Source organism: Scyliorhinus canicula, chromosome 23 (genome assembly GCF_902713615.1).
Source record: "Scyliorhinus canicula chromosome 23, sScyCan1.1, whole genome shotgun sequence".
NCBI lineage: Eukaryota > Metazoa > Chordata > Chondrichthyes > Carcharhiniformes > Scyliorhinidae > Scyliorhinus > Scyliorhinus canicula.
In genome coordinates this window covers 9,799,458-9,825,991 of record NC_052168.1, presented here as the reverse complement: position 1 = coordinate 9,825,991, position 26,534 = coordinate 9,799,458, and the positions used below count along the sequence as shown (strand labels likewise).

Here is a 26,534-nt window from a genome sequence, read left to right as displayed (position 1 = left end):
ATTCTCCCCGTGTCTGCGTGGGTCTCACCCCACAGTCCAAAGATGTGCAGGTTAGGTGGATTGGCCACGCTAAATTGCCCCTTAATTGGGAAAAAAAAAAATAATTGGGCACTCTAAATTTATTTTTTTAAAAACTTAAAAAAAAAATTTTTTTTTTAATTAATTAATACAAGAATTAGTAATGGTGATCCTGAAACCATTGTAGAGTGTCGTGTTTAAAAAAAAATCCATCTTGTTCACTAATGCCTTGAGGAAAGCAAAACTGCTGTCCTTACCTGGTCTGGCCGACACGTGACTCCAGATCCACAACAATGAGGTTGACTATTAACTGCCCTCTGAAATGGCCGAGTTCAAGGGACATTAGAGATGGGAAACAAATGCAAAGTCCAACTATTTGGGAAAAATACTTGAGTGAGGACTTACGGAGTCCTATCCCAGTGATAATAAGTATATTTGGAAGAGGGAAGAAAATGGTGGGAAGGTGAAATGTTGTTACTGTATTGCCGCTGATGGGGAAAAAAAGTGTTCAAAACCCTTTGTTGCAGAGATGGCTAAACAGTTGTTTTTCACGCTTTGCTCCTTCACAGTTCCTGCAGTCAGCCCAATACCTCCTGCTTCCAGTGTAGGAGCTGCTTCCAGTGTAGGAGCTATGTTCAGCCAGGCCACTCCGCAAACGTTAACGATCGCCCCCGCGGCTAGTCTGGCCAAAGTCATCCCACCTACGGCCCCCATGATAACCGCAGCAGTGCAGTCTAGCCTGGTATCCACAGTGACCACTGGTGTTCCCTTGCCACAGCAGCCACAGGCTGCACAGCAACCCAATCAACAGTCCATGGTGAGTAACCTCTATTTTTGGCAAGGCCAGAATTTATTGTCTATCTCTAATTGTCCTTGAGAAGGTGATAACGAATCATTTTCTTGAATTGCTGAAGCCCATGTGGTGTTGATATTCCCACATTGCTGTTGGGGAGAGAGTTCCAGACTTTCAACGCTGACAGTTGTGATGAATGTAGGAATTTCTTGTATCAATTGTGTTATATGAATCTGGTGTCGTAATGGTTTTAAAAGCCAAGTTAGGGTGTGTATATATCTGCTGCAATAATATTTTTAAAAATTCTGGTTTAAAATACAGGCAGACACTGTGGCTGCAGATTGAACAATTAAGATGGCGTAAACGTGAGATCATCCTTTCAAGCCATGCTTATGGTTATAAGGAGAGGCCTAATGATTTTTATGATTTCTGGGGAGCAGATATTGAGGGACATTGTGTTTAAACTTAAGCAAGTGGGTCATGGGATTTGAGTGAAATGGGATGATGTAATTAATGGGAGGATCCAGGGCTGTAGCTGGCAGCCAGTTTTGAGTTTTTGGTTTGGCTGAGAACGGAACAGCTTCTGCAGAAGGCTGTCAGCTTAAGTAGTAGTCTGACATGGACAAGAATCTGTAGATTGTCTCCTGACAAGATCTCTCCAAGCAGTCTTTTAAGATAACTCTTTATCCAAAGATTGGCAAGTAATCCTGTCTTTGCTAGCTCTATTTAAAAGTGGCTTTTGATCTATGATGGGTTTTGCTTGATTGGAGATAAAGAAGGTGTCAGTTGGACATTAGTGTTTCTTTTCATTGTTAAGCATTATTTAACTGGTAATTGTAAGCTACATTGCTGTGATGTTAAGGTAGTTTAATACTGTGTTAATAAAGTTTGTTTTAATGTACAATCGTCCTATTTTTGTGTGGAATCACTTGTGGCGCGAAATATCACGGTTTTGTATTTTTTTTATAAACGGATTGGGGTTCCTGCAAGTATCCTAGAAAATGTTGGGGTCTGGTCCGGGATCGTAATACAGTGAAGGAACAGCTATATATTTCCATTTAAGAATGGTGAGTGACATAGGGGGGCATTGCAGCGGCGATGTTCCCATTGGGTGGTAGATGTATTGGAAGGAGTCTTGGTGAGTTGCTCCAATGCATCTTGTAAATGATGTACTAGGCTGCTACTGTCCACTGGTGGTGGAGGGAGTGAATGTTTGTGGATGGGGTGCCAATCAAGAGGGCTGTGGATGGGGTGTCAATCAAGAGTGCCGCTTCATCCTGGATGGTGTCGAGCTCCTTGTGGTGTTGGAGCTGTACTCATCCAGACAAGTGGACAGAATTCGATCACACTCCTGACTTGTGCCTTGTGGTTAGTGGACAGGCTCGGGGAGTCACGAGGTGAGTTACTCACTGCAGAATTCCCAGCCAATGACCTGCTCTTGTAGCCTCTGAGTATTTCCATGGCTGGTCCAGTTCAGTTTCTGGTCAGTGGTAATCCCATGGGCAACAGGATGCTGATGGTGGGAAATTCAGTGATGGTAATGTCATTGAATGTCAAGTGATTTTAGTTTAGATTGGTGGATGGGGAGGGGAACAGTCTCAATTATTTAGTAATGGTATTTTGCTCTGTTCTTTCAGCAGACTGTGGGTGTTGGAGCTGGTGCTGGAGTGACGGTGGCACCTCCACCTCCAGGCTCAGTGGCCAATAAGATTCTAGCATGGAGTGGGGTGTTGGAGTGGCAGGAGGTGAGATCTATCTGTGTTTGCGTTTGCTTTTTTATTGATGAGAATTATGCCAGTAAATCAGTGTTTTGAATGTCTTTTAAAAAAATATATTTTATTCCAAACTCAATCAAATCAGATATTTTTATTTTAAAAAATAAATTTAGTGTACCCAATTCATTTTTTCCAATGAAGGGGCAATTTAGCGTGGCCTGTCCACCTACCCTGCACATCTTTGGGTTGTGGGGGTGAAATCCAAGCAAACGGGGAGAATGTGCAAACTCCACACGGACAGTGACCCAGAGCCGGGATCGAACCCGGGATCTCTGCACCGTGAGGCAGCAATGCTAACCATTGTGCCACCGTGCTGCCCATCAAATCAAATAGTTTCAAACTTTCACCTTTCAAACAGTTTGTCAATTTTCCCTTTTCTCTCCCCGAAACTATCGCATGTAAATTGGGTTTACTTGCGTATTGATTTTTTTTAGAGTACCACATTATTTTTTCATTTTTTCCAATGAAGGGGCAATTTAGCGTGGCCTGTCCACCTGTCCTGCACATCTTTTTGGGTTGTCGGGGTGAGGCCCATGCAGACATTGGGACAACGAACAAACTCCACACAGACAGTGACCCGGGGCCAGGATCGAACCCGGGTCCTCTGCGCCATGAGGCAGCAGTACTAACCAGTGTGCCACCATGCCGCCCTTATGAATGTCTAACAAAGCCATGACAAGTGTAGTTTGTAGCAATATAACTGCTTGAAACTTAACATTCCTCTTTCACTGCCCACCAGAGGAAAGATTATTGATAAGGAAAGATATGTAATTAGCTTGAAGCATGATTACGCAACCACTTGGTGTTGCTGGATAGTTATTTACAGGGGTGGTTAAAAATACTCCTGCCGTTTGCATGTTATAACTTCAGGAATCGACGTCATTTTTCAAAACTTTACTCCACTCTCCTGAATGTGGCCCAGTTTGAATTTTCACTTTGCTTCACCTTCCACAGAAACCCAAACCTGCATCAGTAGATTTAAATGCAAAGCTGACGAGATCGCTTCCGTGTCAGGTCTACGTCAACCCAGGCGAGAACTTGTAAGTACGGGCGCAGAAAAATAGTCATAATTTGAAATCTCACAAGAAGGGATCCTCATCCTCTCCCTTTGTTGCACGTTGGCATTTGGTGGGATGGGATTCCTCCAGTGTTGGCAACCCCCTTGCTACCTTACCCATGTGCCTTCCTTCCGAAAGTCTGGACAGCATTGTCGGCAAGGCGTGGTCTCCCCCACAGATGCAGGTCACAGCTGAACCCGGTTTCCACCTTGCCCAGTTTCCACACGGGCATTCTCCAGCCAGAAGCTTGCTGTGTGATGCTGGGTCACTGAGATCAGCTACTAGCATGGACTTGGAGATTAAACCTCCAATCTCTTTGACGTAATAGAAGGAAAAACAGCATAGTGTTTTTCACCACCTCAGGATCTCTCAAAGCACTTTCTAGCCAATGAAGTACCTTTTCAAATGCAGTCACTATTGTAATTTAAAAAACATTGCTGCTGATTTGTGCACCATAATCTCCCACAGACAGCAATGAGCGAATGATCACATAATCTTGACGATGCTGATTGAGGGAACATATTGGGCAGGACACCGAGGAGAACTCCCTTGCTCTTTGCTCTTCTTTGAATCTTTTACACCCGACTGAAGAGGGAAGACTGATCCTTTGTTTAATGTCTAATTTGAAAAGCAGCGCCTCAGTGCAGCGCCCCCTCAGTACTGCAACATATGTGTGTGTGTATCCACTCAGTCTTCAAGAAATTTGTTGACTTGAATCGATCTTTCAATATTGATCTTTCAATATTTCTGTTTGAGGGCTTCGTCAGTAGCCTACAAGTCACTTAGCTTCACATAATTAACTTGCTAAATATTGCTGGGTTTCATTAAGAGAACCCAAGTTGAAACATCTATCCCTCTAGGTTAAAGGCCACGGGTTAATGTAACTCCTTGTCTTTTTTAAATTTAGAGTACCTAATTAATTTTTTCCAATTAAGGGGCAATTTAGTGTGGTCGATCAACCTACCCTGCACATCTTTGGGTTGTAGGGGGTGAAACCCACGCAAACACAGGGCGAATGTGCAAACTCCACACGGACAATGACCCAGAGCCGGATCGAACCTGGGCCCTCAGCATTATGAGGCAGCAGTGCTAACCACTGCGCCACCGTGCTGTAACTCCTTTGTCTCATGGACTTAGTCGTTCTTTTCAGCCATTGGCAACCAATGAAGTAACATTTTCCAATAATTGTTTTCCAATTAAGGGGTAATTAGGGCTGGTTTAGCTCAGTGGGCTAGACAGCTGGTTTGTGATGCAGAACATGGCCAGCAGCGCGGGTTCAATTCCCGTGCCAGCTGAGAATTCTGAAATCTCCCTTAGTGTACCCGAACATGCGCCGGAATGTGGCGACTAGAGACTTTTCCAGTAACTTCATTGCAGCGTTAATGTAAACCTATTTGTGATAATACAAAGATTATTATTATTATTAATGATTTAACGTGGCCAATCCACCTAACCTGCACATCTTTGGGTTGTGGGGGTGAGACCCACTCATACACGGGGAGAATGTGCAAACCCCACACGGGCAGTGACATGGGGCCGGAATCGAACCCGGGTCCTCGGCGCCGTAGGCAGCAGTGCTAACCACTGTGCCACCATGCCGACCATGAACTGACTTTTCAAATGCAGTCATTATTGTAATTCATGAAACATTGCAGCTGGTTTGTACACAGCAGGCACCCACAATCAGCATTGTGTTTTAGCAAAAAAAATTTAAATAATAGAGTCCCGGACCTGGGTCACTGTCCGTGTGGAGTTTGCACATTTCCTCCTCTTGTCTGTATGTGAAAGGCTTTTCAAATTCCTTCCTTGTTAGCTATGTGGGAGGTGTGTCTGAGAGTACAACTAACGCTGAATCTGTGGTTTAAGGGCGGCGCGCTCTGCTTCGCTGTCATTCCTAACCTCTTTTTTTTTTTCTCCCCCTATCCCATTTCTTCTGCAGGAAGACAGACCAGTGGCCTCAGAAACTAATCATGCAGCTCATTCCACAACAACTATTGGTAAGAATGGGAGGACTGTTTGGCCAGATTTTAATCGAGTGGATTGATCATTGGTGGGTTGACACGGCAGCACGGTGGTTAGCACTGTTGCTTCACAGCGCCAGTTCGATTCCCGCCATGGGTCACTGTCTGTGCGGAGTCTGCCCGTTCTCCCCGTGTCTGTGTGGGTTTCCTCCGGGTGCTCCGGTTTCCTCCTACAAGTCCCGAAAGACTTGCTCTTGGGTGAATTGGACTATTTTGATTTCGCCTCTCAGTGAATCCGCACAGGCGCCGGAATGTGGTGACTAGGGGCCTTTCACAATATTATTATTAAAGGTCACTTGATAGAACAAAGTGAGGTTTGGAGTGGAGGGAGGGAAAAATTGGGTGAGCCAATAATGTAGAGGAAGTCCAAAGTGATGCAGCGTATTGACACTTCTTTCTTTTTTCTTTAAATTTAGAGTACCCAATTATTATTTTTTTTTCCAATTAAGGGACAATTTAGTGTCGTTAAACTCCCCCTAGTACCCAAGTCTTAAGAGCAGGTTGACTAATAGCTAGCAATCAGAAATGAAGCACTTAGTGGAAGGATTGAAAATGGAGTAATCTTTTCTCTCCCTCAGTTTTGTCTCCTAGCCACATGCTGCAGTATTGCAGTACGGTCTGGGAGATCTGATGGGAGGAGACAATGTCCTTTCTCTGTTTGATTATGATGATTCTATATTTATTATCGGGAGATATGTATCTACTTTCCAAACGTACAAAATTGACGGGCAGTAAAAGCTAACTGGCCCACTAACCTTTCCCCGTGTTTATGACGGTTGGAACATCGTGACTAGATGCTTCCTCTTCCTCCACTGCCATGTTGTCTCCTGCCAGTGGATCATTGTACTTGCATTCCATTGGGTTTTTGTTTTTGCAAATTATATATGATGAAAATGTTCCGATTTAGTTGGATGTGGGGGGGGGGAAGCAAATGTGGAAAAGGGAGTAGTGAGCTTTTTCTTGAATGTTCTGATTTACCATCCTAACTAACTTTTACTGTTCTTGTCCTTGCCCCCCCCCCCCCCCCCCCCCCCCCCCCCCCCCCCCCAAAAACTACCCAGACAACACTCGGCCACTTATTCCGCAATTCTCGAATGGTCCAGTTTCAGTTCACGAACAAGGATTTGGAGTCGTTAAAGGGACTATATCGAATCATGGCCAATGGTTTTGTAAGTACCCGAGTGACCCTCCTCCCAAGCTCTTTAATTTTACAATGACATGGAATATAAGAGCAGGGAGGATGTGATGGAGCTGTATAAAATGCTGGTTAGGTCACAGCTTGAGTGCAGTTCCCGTCACCACACTATAGGAAGGAAGTGATTGCACTAGAGAGGGTGCAGAGGAGATTCACCAGGATGTTGCCTGTGATGGAGAATTTTAGCTATGAAAAGAGACTGTTTTCCTTTGAGCAGAGAAGGGGAGGGGAAAGGGTTGGAATATGAGGTATATAAGAATGAGGGGCGTAGAAAAAGTGGATAGAAAGGAGCTTTTTCCCTTGGTAGAGAAATCAATAACCAGGGAGCCATAGATTTAAGGTAAGGAGCAGGAGATTTAGAAAGGATATGAGGAAAGACTTTCTCACCCAGAAGGTGGTTGGAATCTGGAACTTACTGCCTGAAAGGGCGGTTGAGATGGGAATCATCACCTCATCCAGGGAATATTTAGCACTTGAAATGCCATAGCAGCAAAGTCAATGCTGGAAAATAGGATTAGAGCAGCTAGATGCTTGATGGCGAAGGGTCTCTTTCTGTGCTGTAGAAACTCTGATTCTTACTGGAAATTAGCTTTTTTGTTTAGTTGCTGAACAATCCTGGGTCAGGGACCCAGTTTCATAGTGAAGGATGGCAGCGAAGATAAAAGGGAGCAGGAACTAAATGCAGAATTTGTGCTTGTGTGAAGCCAAGTTTGGGTTTTGACAGCCTCCAGGTTGTGAGAGGAAGTGAAAATCGAGGCAGCCTCATGATCTTGAAGTTGTGGAGTTGGATTCACGCACAGTTGTTAGTCCAGGCATGACGAAGCAGGAGGAAATACAACCTGTGGGGTGGTATATATGGGGCATGATAGGAGCAATAGGAATTTGGAGCACTGACCACAGTATTGCGAAGAGGGAGAGAAAAGGAGATGGAGAACGACAACGGCCATCATGGACAAATTAGAAGTTTGAGGGATGAGGTGTCAGTCCTGTAACCAAAATGTATTGGAGTGATTTGTGGAACGTCACCTTTTAATCTTGTACAGTGTTCTGAACGTGCAATTTAGTTCCAAAATCGCACTTGTTATAAATTATTTTTCAATGACCCTTTTAGTTAATTTTTTTCTGAGCGTGGGTGGCATTTTGTCTCCCGTTTTCCCCGCAGACAGACTTGTCACCGAGTTGAGCAAATGCGTTGGCATGGCATTGAATGTTCCTGTTCTGCTCATTTGGCTAAACTGGTCTACACTGGTGTTGATGGTGTCCCTGGACCTACCCCCAGTGTGTTCGGGCAGAAGGCTGTGGGGTTGGTGTGTAGGCGCAACAATTACTGGAGGAAAGCTAGCTCGCAAAATGAGTGAACAGATGGAGACAAATGTTAAATACCGTGATTGCTGGAAATACTGAAATATAAACAGCGCTGCCTGCTTTGCTGTGTGTTTCCATCGTGTTCTGTTTCCTTATGAATCAGAAGGAAGAATTAGAAATTAAGATATGCAAATAGAAACCCGTTTGAGCGAGTCCGGTTGCCATGACCTGTAGATATGTATGGGGCTGGGATTCTTAAGAGCAGGGCACTGAAGAACTCATTGTGCACCAATTCTGGAATCATTGGAATTTGCCAGGTGCACTCACACCCAGAAATCTGTTCATTGCTGATGCCGTAATCCTGGATCCATGTTTCTTCCAGGCGGGTTGTGTCCATTTTCCGCACAGTGCTCCATGTGAGGTCCGTGTCCTGATGCTGCTGTACTCCTCCAAGAAGAAAATCTTCATGGGTTTGATCCCAAACGATCAGAGTGGCTTTGTGAATGGAATCCGACTGGTCATAACCAACCACAAGAAAGCGCAGCAGCAGAAAATTGAACAGCAGAGGAATGTAAGGAGCTTGATTAAAAATCTCTAGTTAATATTACATCTTTCAAACCCAGGCAACGCCTTTAGGCGGGGCAGTTTTAAATGTATTTTGGTCTATTATATCTGCTGGTCGCTGAATGCTTAGTGCATTGGTATCTTTGTATGTCTGAGGTTGACAGTATTCAGGAAATGCTGTCAAACCTCAAGGATATAAATCACTTTATCCATAAATATCCAGTTAATAATTCTAATGAGTTGGCCATCAGCAAAAGTGTACTTTCAAGGCGCACAAACCCAGCTTTAAAGTTGTCCACTTTTGCGTTGGGCTATTACACTATAATGGGCTAGAGGAACAAATGTTGTATTCATGGCCTGATTTTGCAAAGTTTTAAGTGCAATTTTGGTGCATATTGCTCAGTCGGAAGGAGAAACTGGACTTCACTTCCGCAAACCACAGGATGGTTTTCGAAACAGAGGAGTGCTGCCAACATAACTTCTCTCGCTCTCTCTCTCTCTCTCTCTCTGTCTCTCTCTCTCTCTCTCTCTATCTCTCTCTCTCTCTCTCTCTCTCTCTCAATTTCCCCCCCCCCCCCCCCCTCCGACTTTCTTCACTTTATTTCTGTCTTTACTGCATCATGTTAAACCCCTCTCTCTGAAAACATTGAGGAAAGAAGAAAGGCAAGAAATAAATTATCTTGCGCACTTTCTTCCCGCTGTCTCTCAAGCTATGATACTAGAGTTGGTTGTTTGTCTCACCTTATATCTCTTTATCCGACAGCTGAGTGGGACGCAGCCAATGGGGACCGGGTCTATACCCACTCCAGCATTTATGCAGAAGGCGCCTGGGGCAATGCCGGTTTCTCAAGGAGTGCAGCAACAACAGGTATGAATGGTCACAGGTGGATGTTCACACGTTGCCAATTCATATTTTGAACGTCACAGGGTAGTGAACAACTCTAGCTGTTTAAATAAAGCCGCAAGAGCACAGTCAGAATAGTTGACCGATGCGAACATGCTGCATCCTGGGGTTTTAAGCACCCTTCGCCCTTAACGAAGGAAGCCACTTGGATGTCGGTCAGGGGACAAGGTGATTTGGGAATATAATCTTTTTCTCCTGCGACTCAGACCACTTGTTCTGACGTCTGCTGGAACACAGTTCTCTGGTACCTTGTTTGAGGCTAACCTTCATGTGGGAATCTAGACCCTCCGAATACCAATCAGTTAATTGGCCAGAGCAGAAGATGGTTGTGGTTGTTGGGGGTCAAGTCATCTCCGGCCCAGGACCTCACTGCAGGTGTTCCTCCAGGAAATGTTCTAGGCCCAACCATCTTCACTAGCTTCATCATTGACCTTCCTTCCACCATAAAGTCAGAAATGGGAATGTTTTCTGCTGTTCAGCATTATCCACGGCTCCTCAGATAGGGACTGCCTCGTCCTCCCTGGACAAGATTGCCAATTTGTGTTGAATTTTGAGCAGGTTTATTTTATGGGCTTGTACCCACAAAGACAGAGTAGGTACTGTCACGGGCTTAACTTGCTGCAGACCTCTGCAGAGGGGAGATCGAGCCCATTGGCCTCGAAGGCAAAATATCCCTGTATTTGATTGTTTTTGTAAAACATTGAGTTTGTACATTTTAATTTTAATAAGTGATTTTATTTTCCCGGCACCACCTTTCTTTCCCCACCCCCCCACCATTCAGATACCAGGTCAGCCAGTGGCCACCTCAATACCTCAGGTCCACACAGTAACGACAATGGACGACCAACAGCGGCAGCAAAATCTGGTGAGTGTATTGAGTGTTCAGACATTTTTATATCCTTGCTGCCTGGAAACACATGCTTGTTTAGGGGTGTGGCTTATCCATTATCCTAGTACCTGACTCTCCAACCTTAGGAAAGAGCATCTGACTATCCACTCTGTCCATGCCACTCATAATCTTGTAGACCTCTATCAGGTCACCTCCCAACCTTCGTCGTTCCAGTGGGAGCAGAGCCCTCCATACGAGGCAACCTCCTAGTAAACTGCTTCTGTACCCTCTCCAAAGTATCCACATCCTTCCGGTATTATGGCGACCAGAATTGTGCACAATATTCCAAATGAGGCCTAACTAGGGTCCTGTACAGCTGCAACATGACGTGCCAATTTTTATATTCAATGCCCTGACCGATGAAGGCCAGCATGCCGTCCGCCTTCTTGACCACCTTAATCCACATGCGTTGCCACTATCAGTGATCGTTGAACATGCACGCCTAGATCTCTCTGCCTGTCAGTACTCGCATTAGTTCTACCATTTATTGTGTAATTCCTACTTGCATTGGACCTTCCAAAGTGCCTTACCTCGCACTTGTCTGGATTAAACTCCATCTGCCATTTCTCCGCCCAAGACGCCAACCAGTTTATATCCTGCTGTGTATCCTCTGACAATCCTCTTCACTATCTACTATCTTCACTATCGGAGTTGCGACCCACAGTTTGGAAAGCCCAGCATTAATTCCCCTCCCTCATGTAATGAGTTTATATCTGGGGGCTGACATTCCCTCCAGTAAGAAATTTCAGATGCCCTGCTTCATTGTTTGTGATTGCCCAGGGGCTTAGATTTACAGCTTGTATTTTTGAAATCAATTTAATGAAAGCTGAAGGGGAAAACTTGATGGCATGGTGGCACAGTGGCTAGCACTGCTGCCTCACAGCGCCAGGGACCCGGGTTCAATTCCGGCCTCGGGTGACTGTGTGGAGTTTGAACTTTCTCCTCGTATATGCGTTACGTGGATTGGCCATGCTAAATTGCCTCTTTGTGTCCAAAAGGTTAGGTGGGGGTAGTGTGAAGACGTGGGCTGAAGGAGGGTGTTCTTTTCAAGGGACGTTTGTAGGCTTGATGGGCCGAATGGCCTCCTGCACTGTACATTCTATGATTCTCACTAGTAAACCCATTGATCTTTTGACCTCTTGTGTCCCAAAGTGCTTGACAGCAAATCCAGTTCAATCAGTGGTGCATTGTGGCCGCAACCAGTTTGGGCTCCCACACACAGCACTGATATAAACAACCATATCATCTGTTTTGAGGGGGTAAATATTAGCCAACACCCCAGGGAGAGCTCCCCTTGCTCTTCAAAATGGTGGTCACGGGATCTCTCGCACCCGCCTGAGAGCGCAAATCGGGCCTCGGTTTAGTGTTTCTGACACAGCATCTCAGACAGTGCAGCGCCCTGTCAGTGCGAGAATTTCGCGCTGAGGTCCTGTGAGGAGAACTAGAACTCTCATCCTCCTGACTCGGGTGAAACTCTACGATTAAGCCATGGTTGGCATTTGTGATTTCTGGAGACAGCGGAGGTGCGAGTGTGCATGTGTAAATAGCCCTTTGGTAGTACTGCGCCTGAGTATTGCTGAAAATGGAGAGGTTTTGTCAAAACATTTTGCCTTGCGCTCGCCAGGACAATTCGCAAAAATACTAATATGAAATGAAAAAAATGAAATGAAAATGGCTTATTGTCACGAGTAGGCTTCAATGAAGTTACTGTGAAAAGCCCCTAGTCGCCACATTCCGGCGCCTGTTCGGGGAGGCTGTTACGGGAATCGAACCATGCTGCTGGTCTGCCTTGGTCTGCTTTCAAAGCCAGCGATTTATCCCTGTGCTAAACAGCCCCTTGTGAAAGCTGCAAATTTCTACTGGATGAGAAGAGAAGGGCAGAAAGGCCTGGATAAGGTTACAAGCAGTGATGGAAAAACAGTAATTTTGCAACATGGCAATTGAACTGTGAGGGTATATTCCTCAAGTCTGATTGGTACTAATTATACACTCTCAGATACTGAACAGGTAATAGAAAGTGGAGAGAAACCATGCACTTCACATACATGTATGTTGGACAGTTGCAAGGAGCAGATTATGACCGATAAAGAGCTGACTTGAAAATGAACACCGTGATACTGAAGCACAGGGTAAGGCTATTTATACCAAAGACAACTACCGCATGTTGTCAGTAGAGTGACGATAGGGGGCAGTGAATGGAGGGATGCCACCATTATAGGGAGAGCAGGAAAAGCCACCAGCAAAAGCACAAACATTGGGACAGGAGGTAAGACCTGTGGATTGACAAAGTGAGGTAAAGATGTGGAAGGCCAGAAAACACAGCCAGAATTCTACAAATGGGGGCAGCACGGTGGCTCAGTAGGTTAGCCCTGTAGCCTCACGGAGCCGAGGTCCCAGGTTCGATTACGGCTCTGGGTCACTGTCCGTGTGGAGTTTGCACATTCTCCCCGCGTTTGCGTGGGTTTCGCCCCTACAACCCAAAGATGTGCAGGCTAGGTGGATTGGCCACACTAAATTGCCCCTTAATTGGAAAAAATGAATTGGTTACTCTAAATTTAAAAAAAAGAATTCGACAAATGAACTGGAAAATGATCACATCCTTAGGAAAAGATCACGGACTTGCAAAAGAGATTCTGGTTGTAGTAGGGAGAGACCATGTAGCAGTTTTCCAGGGAAGTTAGAGGTCGTAATCTGACACGAATAAGAAACATAGAACAGGCTGGGGATGCCATGAGAGGTAGAAGCCCTTATTGAGAAGCCTCAATGGCTACTAACAAATTAGAAGACAAGTTAATAAGGGATGCCGAACAAAAAGATTTGGAAAGTTGAAAACATTTAATGAAAACGCTGAAATACCAGACGGGTGACGGCCAGCCTTATCACACAAGTCGATATCCACAGAAAAGGAACTTCCCGATGGCACATACAAGGCCAATACAGGCTAGTGGTTTGAGGTTTCGAAGAGACACTTGGTGATCAAGATGTCAGAGCAGATTCTCCCACGACAGGAAGAGTGAGCTTGAAGATCATCTTCGCTCTGCAACACATTCCTGTGAACCTAAACGATTGATATAAAAGCTGCCTTTATGCAGGGCGAGAAATTTCAATGGGAAGTGTCATTGAAACCACCTGAAGAAGCTGCCGATATAGAAGGGGAACTGGATATTTAAAGTGTGTTTGTGGGTTGAATAATGCTTCAAGGAAGTGGTATTTCTCAGTTAGGTCTGCTGTATTCAAAATGGTTTGTATTCCGCTGAAAGCAGACCCAGCAATTTTCTATTAGTATCAGGAGGAGAAACTAGTAGGTATCTTTATGATGCACATTGGTGATTTTGTTTGGGGAGGTCCTGCAGAATTTGTGCAATGGGTGATAGATAAAATAAAGGAGTTTAAGATTAGAAGTCAAACTCTGGGGTTCTGTTAAATATGTACGGTTAGACATTAAGAAGAATATGTTGGGACTGATCTTGAATAAGCCAGGACAACCTTAAATCAACAGTCTTAATTAGAAAATGTCAGTCACATCTCAATAAATTAGGCCAGGTCCTCCTAAAAAGAGGATCCTGCATCCAGGAAAGAAATGGATCAATTAAGAAGTTTGATTCGATAGTTGATGTGGTTGTGCATTCAGACTAAACCTGATGTTAGTTTTGATATATTGGAACGGAGTACTCTGATGAAACATGCTACAGTTGGGGAAGTTCCTGAGAGCAAATAAAGCATTAAAGAAATTAAATTTTGAGAAATGTGCGCATTTTCTAGCCTTGGGTCATCCAGACGATATGGAATTATCATGCTTCACGTGTCAATCTTCCAGATGGATATTCTTGTACAGCAGGGGTTATATTCTTGATGGTAAGGAACAAGAAATGTTGTCTATTGGCCCACAAAACAAAAAAATGAAAAGCGTAATTAAAAGCACTTCAGCTGCAGAAACACTAGCTCTAGTAGAAGTGATCGATATGGGATTTTACAGGCTGGAGGGGGATTTATTTAAATGGCCATGAGTTCTCCATTCACTGCCCTTCTATAAACCAAGACGTTTTTGATTTTTCCCTTCGTAAGGCATTGTATATTTTCCCCAACTCGTCACTTGGAGTGATCCAATCCCCTATTAATAACCCCATAGCAAACGCGAGATGAGGTAAAATAAGAGGATTGGTTTATTTTATTCTCTCACAACGCCAGAAGGGGTTTTGCTAGGTCTGTTCCTTTTGCATTTGTACATTTAAAAAGGGGGATAAGGGAAAGAAAAGTGGTTCAGGGCAAAGAACCACAACACAATAACAATTTTAATTATGTTTTTGCGTGAGCCCAGTAAGTTGAAGGTTCTTTTAGGTAGGTTTTTGTTGCACAATTCCTGGTTTAGGTCCTCGGAACTTGGCTGCGAGTTGAGTCTATTGAAAATGCAGCAAAATGCTCTTGTATCCTGGAAATTTGTTCACTCTGTAGGTGAAATGAAGGGTTCTTTCTGGAGATCAGATCTTGGAATGAGATGGAAGTCAAAGGCACGCTGCTGAGGGGCAGCACGGTGGCGCAGTAGTTAGCATTGCTGCCTCACAACGCCGAGGTCCCAGGTTCGATTCTGGCTCACTGTCCGTGTGGAGTTTGCACATTCTTCTCGTGTCTGTGGGTTTCACCCCCACAGCCCAAAGATGTGCAGGGTAGGTGGATTTGCCATGTTAAATTGCCCCTTAATCGTAAAAAAAATGAATTGGGTACTCTAAATTTATCAAAATAAATGCAGGCAAGGGCAGCACGGTGGCCTAGTGGTTAGCACAACCGCCTCACGGCGCTGAGGTCCCAGGTTCGATCCCGGCTCTGGGTCACTGTCCGTGTGGAGTTTGCACGTTCTCCCCGTGTCTGCGTGGGTTTCGCCCCCACAACCCAAAAATGTGCAGATTGGCCAAGCTAAATTGCCCCTTAATTGGAAAAAATAATTGGGTAATCTAAATTTAAAAAAGTAAATTAAAAAAAATAAATGCAGGCTGCTAACCTGGAGCCTGGTTCTTTAAGACCATAGGGAGTAGGCCATTTGGCCCATCAAGTCTGCTCCGCCATTTAATGAGGTCATGACTGATCTTCAGAGGTAAAATCCCAACGTTAGAAAAAATTCGCAAGCTTTATAGTTGACGGGTTTGAAACAGCTCAAGTCTCAGTCATATGACGGGGTGGCTTTGGGATGAGCTATTCAGCTAACGAGGCCCCCTTGTTAAAGCACGTTGTGTTTTGAGCTGGTCACTAGAACTATTATCACACCATTGGAGATGAGTAAAAAATAAGTCTTGTTTGCTTATTATGTTGGCTTGGCTGGAATGTTTATGCAATGCAAGCAGTGTTACAATCCAGGGGTTTGAGGTGTTAGCCTTTTGTCTATGCTTAAACTGCTCTGAAACATCCAGAACTACCAGCATGTGGTCAGTGGTGGCCATTTTATCAGTGAAGCCATTTGTCCATTTAAAACAAAATACATATATAGCTCGGCTGACTTCAGGATATATTTTTCATCCTGTCTCCTGGACAGGATACTTATTAAACCCTTTGAGTGAAATCCTATACATGGGACACTGAAAAAGGTTTGTCCATTTTGTGCTCTGTGGATATCCATTCTCCATGGGATAATGTACATTCAGCAGAGAAAAGGTTAAGGATTGAACTTGCTAGCGCAAAAGGAATGTTAGAGAGAAAATAAAATCTCTCCAAATAAGATGGGCCTTCACAAGTTGCCAATTATCAGACTGTTTTACGCAAAAGGAATGCTTGCTTGAAGAAATTGTTGGGCGTTCTAGAAGAAAGCATTATGATGGGTTATCCAAAATGTGAAAAATCGTATTTTTCTTTGATTTGTTTTTAAATTATTTACATTAAGTTTACTATTTAATGAAAGAAAGGGGAATTGGATGTTAATTCTATTGTTAAGATACACAGATGAAGCGCATTGTTTAATTGATTTAATTCCATCACATAAATAGGGGACAGCTGGGACACTGGTTGGAAGGCAAGGTATGAGGCGGAACAGTGTCAATAAATTCTCTTAACGAAATACTCCATCTTAGCTTTGACTACACCCAACTGCTTTGGATTCTATTAACAATGCTTTGTCTCAGCCGTTTGGCCACAGGGCTAAATCGCTGGCTTTGAAAGCAGACCCAGGTAGGCCAGCAGCACGGTTCGATTCCCATAACAGCCTCCCCGAACAGGCTCCGGAATGTGGCGACTAGGGGCTTTTCACAGTAACTTCATTGAAGCCTACTCGTGACAAGCGATTTTCATTTTTCATTTCATTTCACAGTTGCAGGGAAACCTTCAAGTTACTCAAATTTTGAACTGTTCGCTTTTATCAAAATTTTAGCACAGCCCCACTACCCTTTTTGGTTGCGTTGTTTATGGTTCTTTTTCCTTTCGCTATCAGCAGCAGCAGTTGCAGCTCCGAGTACAGCAGCAAGCCCAGGCGGCGACGCAGCAGCAACAGTCAGGTGGCCCACCTCCAAATCAGCCTCAAGCTCCACAGCCGACGGGGGCCCTGCTCCGACCGCCCAACCCCAGTGCTAACCCACAGCTTCGCAGCCTGCTTCTCAGTCAGCAAACAGTGAGTGTAATTGCAAATACCTGCTTTCCTTTTGCCTCGTCTTTCCAAATCTTGTGCTATGTATTAACCAAAGTGCGCTGCAGGACTCTTTCACCCGTTTAAGGGCGGCAGGGTGGCAGAGTGAAAAGCACTACTGCCTCGCAGCACCAGGGGCCTGGGTTGAAATCCGGCCTTGGGTGACTGTGGAGTTTGCACGTTCTCCCCCTGTCTGTGTGGGTTTCCTCCGGATGCTCTGATTGCCTCCACAGTCCAAGGATAGGTGGATTTGCCATGCTAAATTGCCCCATAGTGTTCGAAAGGTTAGGTGGGGATCGAATGGGGCTTGGGCCTAGATAGGATGCTCTTTCAGAGGTTCGGAGCAGACTCTATGGGAACGAATGGCCTCCTGCACTGTAGGGATTCTGTGATTCTACAGTCTTGATTGTCACAAGATTCTGGCAAGCTGTTCATTTCACTGGCATTAAAAGCAGCGGAATTTGAATTTCTAAATGATGGAAATTTGACTCAATTGTTCGCAACTATTCACAACAGAAAATGCCACTTGGGCAACATCAATGGAGAGCAGAGCTCAGTCAAAGTTACAGTTCTAAGCTGCCTGACCTGCGTATTTCTGGCATTTTTTGTTTTTATTTCGAATTGCCAGAATCTATAATATTTTGGATTTTGTTTTTGTGTTAACAACTTAATTTGCTGAAATGAGAGAAATTAATTGCCTGGTAATTTGAATAGGTACACAGCACAGAGCCGCGTATAAATTTTTAATTCGAGTTACCGTTAATTTGACGTATCTCAAGTTGTTGCCAACATCGGTCACATTGTTCTACCACAGCAACCACCTATTTCAGACTCCAACTCCTATAATGATAAATGGTTAATTACAAGGTAGTTACATCTAACATATTAACTGGACTCTCTTCCATCGGATCTACGAGTGGTTTCAGCTGTTCGCACCTGGATGGGATGGATTTGCACAGTGATCAGATTCTGATGCATCTGAGAGTGGGAAAGTCAATTGTCAAGTGCGATGTCCTGAAGGAACGGAATGAATATTGGCACCACTGTGGCAGATTGGGTTAGGGTGGAACCTTGTGGTTTTCATTCACTTGTGAATCCTATGAACTCAGCATGCAGTGCAGCTTCAGTTAAAAGTACAGAGCCTCCTGAACACGCAACTTTAGCCTATTTCTCTGGCAAAATGCAGAGTGGAGCACCGCATTCCACGCAGTTACGTACAGCAGTGACTGGGGAAATCGCCCAATAATCTCCATTCTGCTGGATTTTTGGAGTCGTTATTGTGCAGCCTTTTTGAAAAACTGTATACTTTGCTGGGATGTAGGTGTCACTGGCAAGGCTGACATTTGTTGGCCTTCCCTAGTGGCTTGACCATTTCGGAGGGGAGTTATGAGTTGACCACATTTACTAATAATTAATTAATAATCTTTATTGTCACAAGCAGGCTGACATTAACACTGCAATGAAGTTACTGTGAAAAGCCCCTAGTCGCCACATTCCAGCACCTGTTCAGAGGGAGAATTCAAAATGTCCAATTCATCTAACAGCACATCTTGTGGAAGGAAACCAGAGCACCCGGAGGAAACCTGGCAGACACGGGGAGAATGTGCAGACTCCGCACAGACAGTGACCCCCAAGCTGGGAATTGAACCTGGGACCCTGGAGCTGTGAAGCAACAGTGCTACCCAAGGGCCCCCACCCCTAAAAAGAATGTATTTTTTTAAATGGTAGTTTAATTGCTGAATGACTAGCTTTCAATTCCAGATTTTATTAAATCTAGTTTAAATTCCACCAGCTGCCATGAAGGGATTTGAACCCGTGTCCCTAGCACACTAGCCTCTGGATTACCAGTCGAGACATGCCACGCTCCCCGCCCCCCTATTTTGAAACGTGTTTTGGCTAGTCGCCTATTGTGTTTAATAGCGATGCACTCGCTATAGGGCAGGGACTGTATCAACAGGTTTTGGAATTTGAATGTAGGATTTCCCCATCAATGGCATAACAGTGTTAAAGTTAAGCCTCCTGTCGATGAATTCCCAGTTGAACAAACACAGAAGTGCTCTAATGGCTCCACTATCCAGACTCGGGAGTTCTGGAACTCGAGACACTCGGTCATCTCTTTGAGACTTGAGCGATATTGCCACAATTGGATTTTGAGAGTGTGAAGGATTGAGCTACACCATTTATAGCTCTCAATTCTCTGACCTGCACTCTCATTGTGGCTGCCGGTTGTGAACCTAGGGCCAAGACAGTAATCCTTTAGTGTTTGACAGGTGATGGTGCTAACCCAGGCAATCCAACAAGACCTACCACCCCTTATTACAGGAGATTCTGCCCTCTTTTTCACAGAACCGGAGAAACATTTTAAGCTCCAATGGTAACTCTATAAGAACTAGGAAGCAAGTCTTGAATTCTTCAACTCAAGTTTGTGTCACTATTTACTTCTGCAGCACAAAACAGTGCCACCTGTATCCCCTTTATATAATAGTGCAGTCTATTAAAAACAAGTGCAATCTATGAAACAATTAAAATCCCGGTTCTACCTTAAGTACGAGGGAATATTGACTCTTTTAATTCTATTACTTTTTCTTTTGTTTTGGCGCAGTCACAGAGTGGCGTTCCACAGCCTCAGCAACCCATGCACCATATCCAGCAGCAAGCCTCACAAATGCTGTCCCATCAGTCCATGGGTCAGCAAATGCCCCATCACCCTCAAGGACAACAACTCCAGATGCAAGGGCAGCAGCTGATGCACCAAGGCCCTGGGCAGCCATGGGGCAACCAGATGGCACAGCGTCCACCGTTACAAGGTAAGAAACTCCAAAGTTCCGACAGCCACGGTTCACTGGCCTATCTCGTTGAGGAAACAAGGCCACAATAGAGAAGTTGGAAGGATGAATGAGTACAGCGACAAGTATTGGGGATGCATGAGCCGTGAAGCATCAGGACCCAAAAGTCTATAACCCAAATGTACAATTTCTCATTGGGCAAGTATAGCATTGGCAAATATTGGGCAGCATGGTAGCACAATGGGTAGCACTGTTGCATCACAGCGCCAGGGTCCCCGGTTTGGGTCACTGTCTGTGTGGAGTCTGGACGTTCTCCCTGTGTCTGTGGGGTTTCCTCTGGGGCCTCCGGTTTCCTCCCACAAGACGTGCTGTTAGGTGAATTGGACATTCTAAATTCTCCCTCCGTGTACCCAAACAGGCACTAGAATGTGGCGACTAGGGGTTTTTCACAGTAATTTCATTGCAGTGTTGATGTAAGCCTACTTGTGACAATAAAGTTTATTACTATTATTGGTGAGAAGAATCTAAATACCTCCCTGTCCCTTTCCAGAGGACACAGTTGTGCCTGGGTACTACAGAATAAAAGTGTCAAGAGTGGAATTGGCTTGGTGATGAGATGAAAGACAAGCAATGAATGGGCTTTGGGTCAACAGTAGTAGTTGTGAGGAATTAGCAGCCAGGGAAATAGGGAACCACCAGCAGCTCCTGGGGAGAAATACTCTTACCCTCTTGTTGGACTGTATTTGACAGAGCCTTCTGCCAACTGTTCACAAGTAAGGGCAGCACGGTGGTGCAGTGGGTTAGCCCTGCACCCTCACGGCGCCGAGGTCCCGGGTTCGATCCCGGCTCTGGGTCACTGTCCGTGTGGAGTTTGCACATTCTCCCCGTGTTTGCGTGGATTTCGCCCCCCACAACTCAAAGATTTGGGGCAGCACGGTAGCATTGTGGATAGCACAATCGCTTCACAGCTCCAGGGTCCCAGGTTCAATTCTGGCTTGGGTCACTGTCTGTGCGGAGTCTGCACATCCTCCCCGTGTGTGCGTGGGTTTCCTCCGGGTCCTCCGGTTTCCTCCCACAGTCCAAAGATGTGTAGGTTAGGTGGATTGGCCATGATAAATTGCCCTTAGTGTCCAAAAATTGCCCTTAGTGTTGGATGGGGTTACTGGGTTATGGGGATAGGGTGGAGTTGTTGACCTTGGGTAGGGTGCTCTTTCCAAGAGCCGGTGCAGACTCGATGGGCTGAATGGCATCCTTCTGCACTGTAACTTCTATAATTTCTATGTGCAGAGTAGGTGGATTGGCCACGCTAAATTGGCCCTTAATTGGAAAAAATGAATTGGGTACTCTAAATTTATTTTTAAAAACTGTTCACAAGTAAGGGAGTCTAAATCTGTACAAAGAGGTCCTGGTTTAGCCAAAGACTGTCTGTGATTCTTTTAGATTGAATTATCACTAGTGTGTCTGACTCTGGATAGGTTCTGCTATTAATAGCTGATGACACATCCATTAAATGAGCTTTCTGAAATACACTTTGGAATCATGCATGTTCCTTTAAACTTGCCTCTTACCAAGTGGTTTTTGCCCATGCTTGGCTCAGTATCAGGTTTATAGCACTCCCATGAAGCACTTTGGGATGTTAAACTCGTACTCACTCTCTCCTCCCACTTCCAGAGATGCACGAAGCAGATAAAGCATATGCTTTAAGTCTGTGTTTATAGCTTGTTTTCCCCCGGAACCAGTTGCTAACCTGAAGCCAGCAACTTGAAGACAGCCCTGCATCAAGAATGGCTGATCTGGGGTCGCTGTCACGTATACCATCTGCCATAGGAAGAATTTGAAGGTTGATGCACATCCTGTTTGGCCATATGTTGAATGCGCCTTCCTTGGCCATCGAATGGGACTCTAACCTGGCGATTATGCCACAAGACCTTATGTTACATAAATACAAGTGGGTGTAGTTGAATGAATAAAAGGGAAAGGAACCGACTGGAGTTACTGCCATGCACTAAGGCTGACAGGTTTGTACGGTCTTTCCACACAGCGATGTTTTTAGAATGGTACATTTTATGTTTCCACTACCGCTAGCATGTTATATTCCTTGGCTTGTTCTCCAAGATAGCCAGATATGTAGTGTTGACAAAGAATATAAAGCTAAGAAGTTTAAATCCAAACAAATTTATTTTACACTATTAAACTTGTTTAGGTTTGCACACAACCTCATGCTATATTTCCACAATGAAATCTCCCTCGACTTTCTCTTTCTCCTCATCTTCTCCTGGAATTCCTCGCGACGCAGCCTTGTATGCCATCACTTTGTAACGCCATCTAGTGTTGAGTTACATGTAGTGTCTGTTGTTAACCCTTTACTACACTTGTACTATACATATCATTGCAGTACATGGTCCACAAAAGTGGTGGGAACTCTTGGGGAGTTTGAAAAGTTTTTCCCAGCAGTTATCCGTTACTTTTCCCAGATTCGGGACACAAAGTTTGCATTCGCGCCCGATGGCTCGTACTTGGCCGTGCAGTTAACCCTTCCTTTTGTAATTTTTAAATCTGCAGGCCAGATGATGATGAATGCAGGTCCCAGAGGCCCAGTCCCTCCAGGTGGATTGCAGCAAGGCACAAGCCTGTTGGAGGAGGAGATTCTGATGGATCTCATCTAAAAGCTTCCCGAGTTTGACTTTGTGCGAGGTGCGAACGAGACTGATGGAAGCCCCGATATTTAAGTCGGCGAGATGAACTACTTCCTACAAGGGCAAACGATGAAATTCACATTTGTCTTGCTATCCTTTTTAAAATGGGTTAGTGGTAGGAACTGGAAGAGAGTGTTTGCTTTTTTTAAAATATATTAGATTTTCTCAAAATGAGAGGAGATTGGGCGCATCAAACAACCCAATCGGTACAGAATCCCTCTTTTTTTAAAAAAAAAGGACAGGTCGAGTTTGAAAACTACATCTGTTGTGGTTTGACGGTTGCTTTCAATGTGTTGGTTTATTTTTGCTCGATGTGTAGTGCTCTGATTACTGTCTTTTTTTAAAAAAAATTATGTATTTAATTTTATTTTTTGTAAAGCAACCCGGTGTCTGTGTTTGTGTTTTTTTTCCCCACATCATCTCTCGGTCAATAGCCATCAAGTAATCAACATTGTTACTAGGGTCACCAGCTTGAGCCATGACATGCTTTCAGCTCTGAGGTCTGCGTTGTTGACGATGCAAGTTCACTGAAATAGCCTTATGAATGGATGTATCCGCATCATAGTGTACGCTTGTAAGTATGAAAAGCTTCCGTATGTTTCTCTTTCCTCGTCTTACTGACCCCCCCCCTCCCCCCCCCAAAAAAGAAAATAATGCGAATATCAGATTTTTATTTTAGAAAATTTTGAGTGTTAAAGTACCAGCCACGATCTGGTCTGGTGGCAACTGGGATCCAAGGCAGCAGAAATAAGGTGGGAAAGGACAGTTGGGTGCAGGGATATAGGTGGGGGGGGGGGGAGGTCGTACCCGGCTGTGTTAACTTGGTGGAGCTTTGTTTGCAAACTTGGCTGGTCCATTTTCCTTTTCAGCTTCCAGTAGTTGCCATTGTTTTCAAGATTTTTCTACGATCCAACATGACTTGGGTTCACACACACACCCCCCCCACATGAAATTCCATACACAGAGCAAAAGGCAAACGACGAGTTGCTTAGAAATTGCAAGAACAAAAAGAACTGTACTAAAAACTGATATCCAGAAAAACAATGTCAGTATTTTGGCCATTGGGTCGGAGTTGAAAAGCTACAGAGATCTCCTCCTAGGTGGGCAGTAGAAAGAGGGGGTTTGGGTGATCATCGCAGGGTGGTTACAAACGCGCGGCAGTGCATGTGCGAGAATGGCTCCAGACAGACGAGCGTGACAAATAAGGGCAGACCTCCTGGCAGGAGTAGCTGACGAGCAGCAGCAGTGCCTCCCATATCACCTCCCCAGGCCGTCAGTTGTGGCACAGACTTCTCGCTCACAGGATTATGGGTTCAAATCCCATTCCAGAGATGTGAACACAAACTCTAGGCGAGCACTATACAGCTCCCAAGGGAGTGCTGCACTGTTAGAGACACCGTCTTACAGGTCAGCTGTTAAGCTGCTACCCTGTCAGGTGGCCAGTAAAGATGCCGTGGTACTATTCCAAAGACGTACACGGGAGTGCACCAATTTGCACTAAAACAGATGATCTAGTCATCTTATTTCAAAGCTATTTGTGGGAGCTCACTGCAATATTTGGCTGCCTACATGACACCAGTAACTATAATTCAAAAAGTACTTCATTGACAGTGAAGTGCTTTAGGATGCCCTGAAAGGTGCTACATAAAGGCAAGTTTGTCCGTTCTTTATCCCGTAACAGCAACGGTGTTTACAGTTGGACGATCTGGATTCTGATTTTGTTTTCTCCGCTCGCTTAGAAGACTACTCCATAATTTTTACTGCCGTTTTCTCCCAGTGAATATCCGCTTTGGCTGTTGGGAGGAAGCATCCTTCTCAACTGAATTTACTCAGGATGTCCTGGCATTAAATGGTGCCGCTCAGAAAAACAGGTCGCTCAAACTAGCAAAGTTCAGTTGGTTTTCCGCTTCAACTGGCAAGTTCCTAAGTATCAGTCTTAATTCCACATTTTTTATCTTTTCCTGTCACTCACTTAGTCTCCACGGGGCATCTTCCTGTTGGCCAGTGGCTGTACACACCCTCCAGTACCTCAGTCAAGTGCCTGCCATTTCTGGGTGATTATTGGCAGGCCGTTTGTCCTCTGATCCAGGGCACTGAGGCAGGTTACGTAGGTTCTCTGCTGTAGCATGAGCTCGGACTAGCCAACTCAGCACAAACTGGCAGCCTCCTGTTCTTCGCACCTCGTTATTTACTATCTGAGCCAAGTGGATCATCAAGGGAGCCTGAAACCCACCCTGGCCTGACGACATATCCTTCTATGTCCGTCCGTCCCGTATTCCCCCCCCCTCCCATTACGTATCGAGCTTCATCTTAAATGCTCCAGCGCCTTGTTTCCTGTCAAAATGACAAACGCAAATGGTCAGTCTAAACTTGGGTGGATGTTCTTTGAAATTGCAGGTGGGTCAGTGTGAGGTATAGCAATTTGCATTTTTAACTTGACGATAGGATTTTGGATGAATGATGAGTGGTCTTGCAACATTTAAGGTTGCGTTTGAAGAGCAGAAGAGAAAGAACATTTCTGTCTGTTCAGTTGGCAATCCCAAGACACAAACCTGAAATGGCTTGCAAAGATATTTAAACCATAATAAATATATATATATATATATTTATGTATGTATATGTAGGTATCATTTGTGATGCTCTTACATTGTACTGGTGTTCTAATTGATCTAATTATTGCCTTGATGATGAGAATAAGGAGAAACCAGTTTGTTGCAGTAGTTAAGAGTTTCACATTTTAACGCTGCTATTTGACAGAAGAAACAGCATCCAGAGGTATACTGCCATATGCAATTAAATGTTCAGAGAAGAAGTGAGTTGGTTCCCCTCCCTGTCCACCACCCTCCCTTCTGTCTATCGCTGACTGACTTTTTCATGATTTCAATGAGATGGGCATTTATGAAATGCAACATCAGTTTTGTGTCAATTTTTATTTGTTGTATAGTGGTGTAGAGGTTTTAGATCTTTTCAAGTGTTGTATAGAAAAGAAACTGGGACTGTTTGTGACGTGCATCGAGGAATGAGAGGAGGAATAATGTGTTTAATGGACATTGTATAGTTTCTTTTCAGATCATAAAATAAATTTATTCTTAACAGTTGCTCTTTTTATTTTCCCCTGTCTCAACATCTTGCGTTGCATCAGCGCTTCATGCTACAGGCATTGGGGCAGAAACAGGAGCAGGAAAGGAGATAGGGGATGTGATCGAAGGTGTGTAGTAGGTTTTATGGAGGCTTTTAGAGGTTGTAATAAGAGGTTTTGAAGGAGTGTTCCACATTGAAGGCAGGATGGCTGAGAGTCTCCTGCTGACAGTGAGAGCGTAATACTTACAGTAAGCTGGAGTTGGAAGAGCAGAGGGTGACCCACTTTTGTCAACCGGTTGACCTTTGTGACCCAAGCCGGCCGACATTTGGGACCCACGCCATGTTTGCTTACCTTTTAATGCGAAAGAGGAACCTGCTTGGTCCTCACAATCTCACTCCGATCAGGTTCGCGGGAGCCGAAGGCAATCCGCATATCAGGTGCAGATCTCAGCTAGTTCCTTTTGTGCCGTTGTCATCTTTGTGAAAACGAAAAATCCAACCTCGCACGTGTAGGTCGTCATGAAGAGCAATAGCAACAAAATGCTATGGGCAGCACAGTGGCGCGGTGGTTTGCACTGCTGCCTCACAGCGCCGAGGCCCCAGGTTCGATCCTGGTTCTGGGCCACTGTCTGTGTAGAGTTTGCGCATTCCCCCCCGTGTTTGCGTGGGTTTTGCCCCGAGAACCCAAAGAGGTGCATGGTAGGTGGATTGGCCATGTTAAATTGCGCCTTAATTGGGGGGGAAAATGAATTGGGTACACTAAATATTTTTAAAGTGCTTGTTTTATCAGAACTGGATACGGCTGAGAGATGCTACTCCAGAAAGCTGACAGCCTCTTGTGGTTT

At 44.7% G+C, this 26,534-nt stretch overlaps 1 protein-coding gene across 3 annotated transcripts in view; it reads left to right on the top strand.

Moving 5' to 3' along the window:
- Positions 1-25,706, top strand: part of med25 (mediator complex subunit 25) — a 44,914-nt gene extending 19,208 nt beyond the window's left edge. The window contains exons 10-20 of one of the 3 annotated variants that reach the window (XM_038783937.1): positions 588-835; positions 2,452-2,556; positions 3,541-3,626; positions 5,584-5,641; positions 6,727-6,834; positions 8,548-8,736; positions 9,493-9,597; positions 10,415-10,498; positions 16,935-17,111; positions 19,729-19,933; positions 22,475-25,706. In XM_038783937.1, coding sequence (XP_038639865.1) covers positions 588-835; positions 2,452-2,556; positions 3,541-3,626; positions 5,584-5,641; positions 6,727-6,834; positions 8,548-8,736; positions 9,493-9,597; positions 10,415-10,498; positions 16,935-17,111; positions 19,729-19,933; positions 22,475-22,578 — 1,469 coding nt within the window. In that variant the 3' untranslated portion in view covers positions 22,579-25,706. Of the gene's footprint in view, positions 1-587; positions 836-2,448; positions 2,557-3,540; positions 3,627-5,583; positions 5,642-6,726; positions 6,835-8,547; positions 8,737-9,492; positions 9,598-10,414; positions 10,499-16,934; positions 17,112-19,728; positions 19,934-22,474 lie in introns of all 3 variants that reach the window. The other 2 variants (XM_038783938.1, XM_038783936.1) reach the window with 2 other exon arrangements.
- Positions 25,707-26,534: the final 828 nt, after the last annotated feature.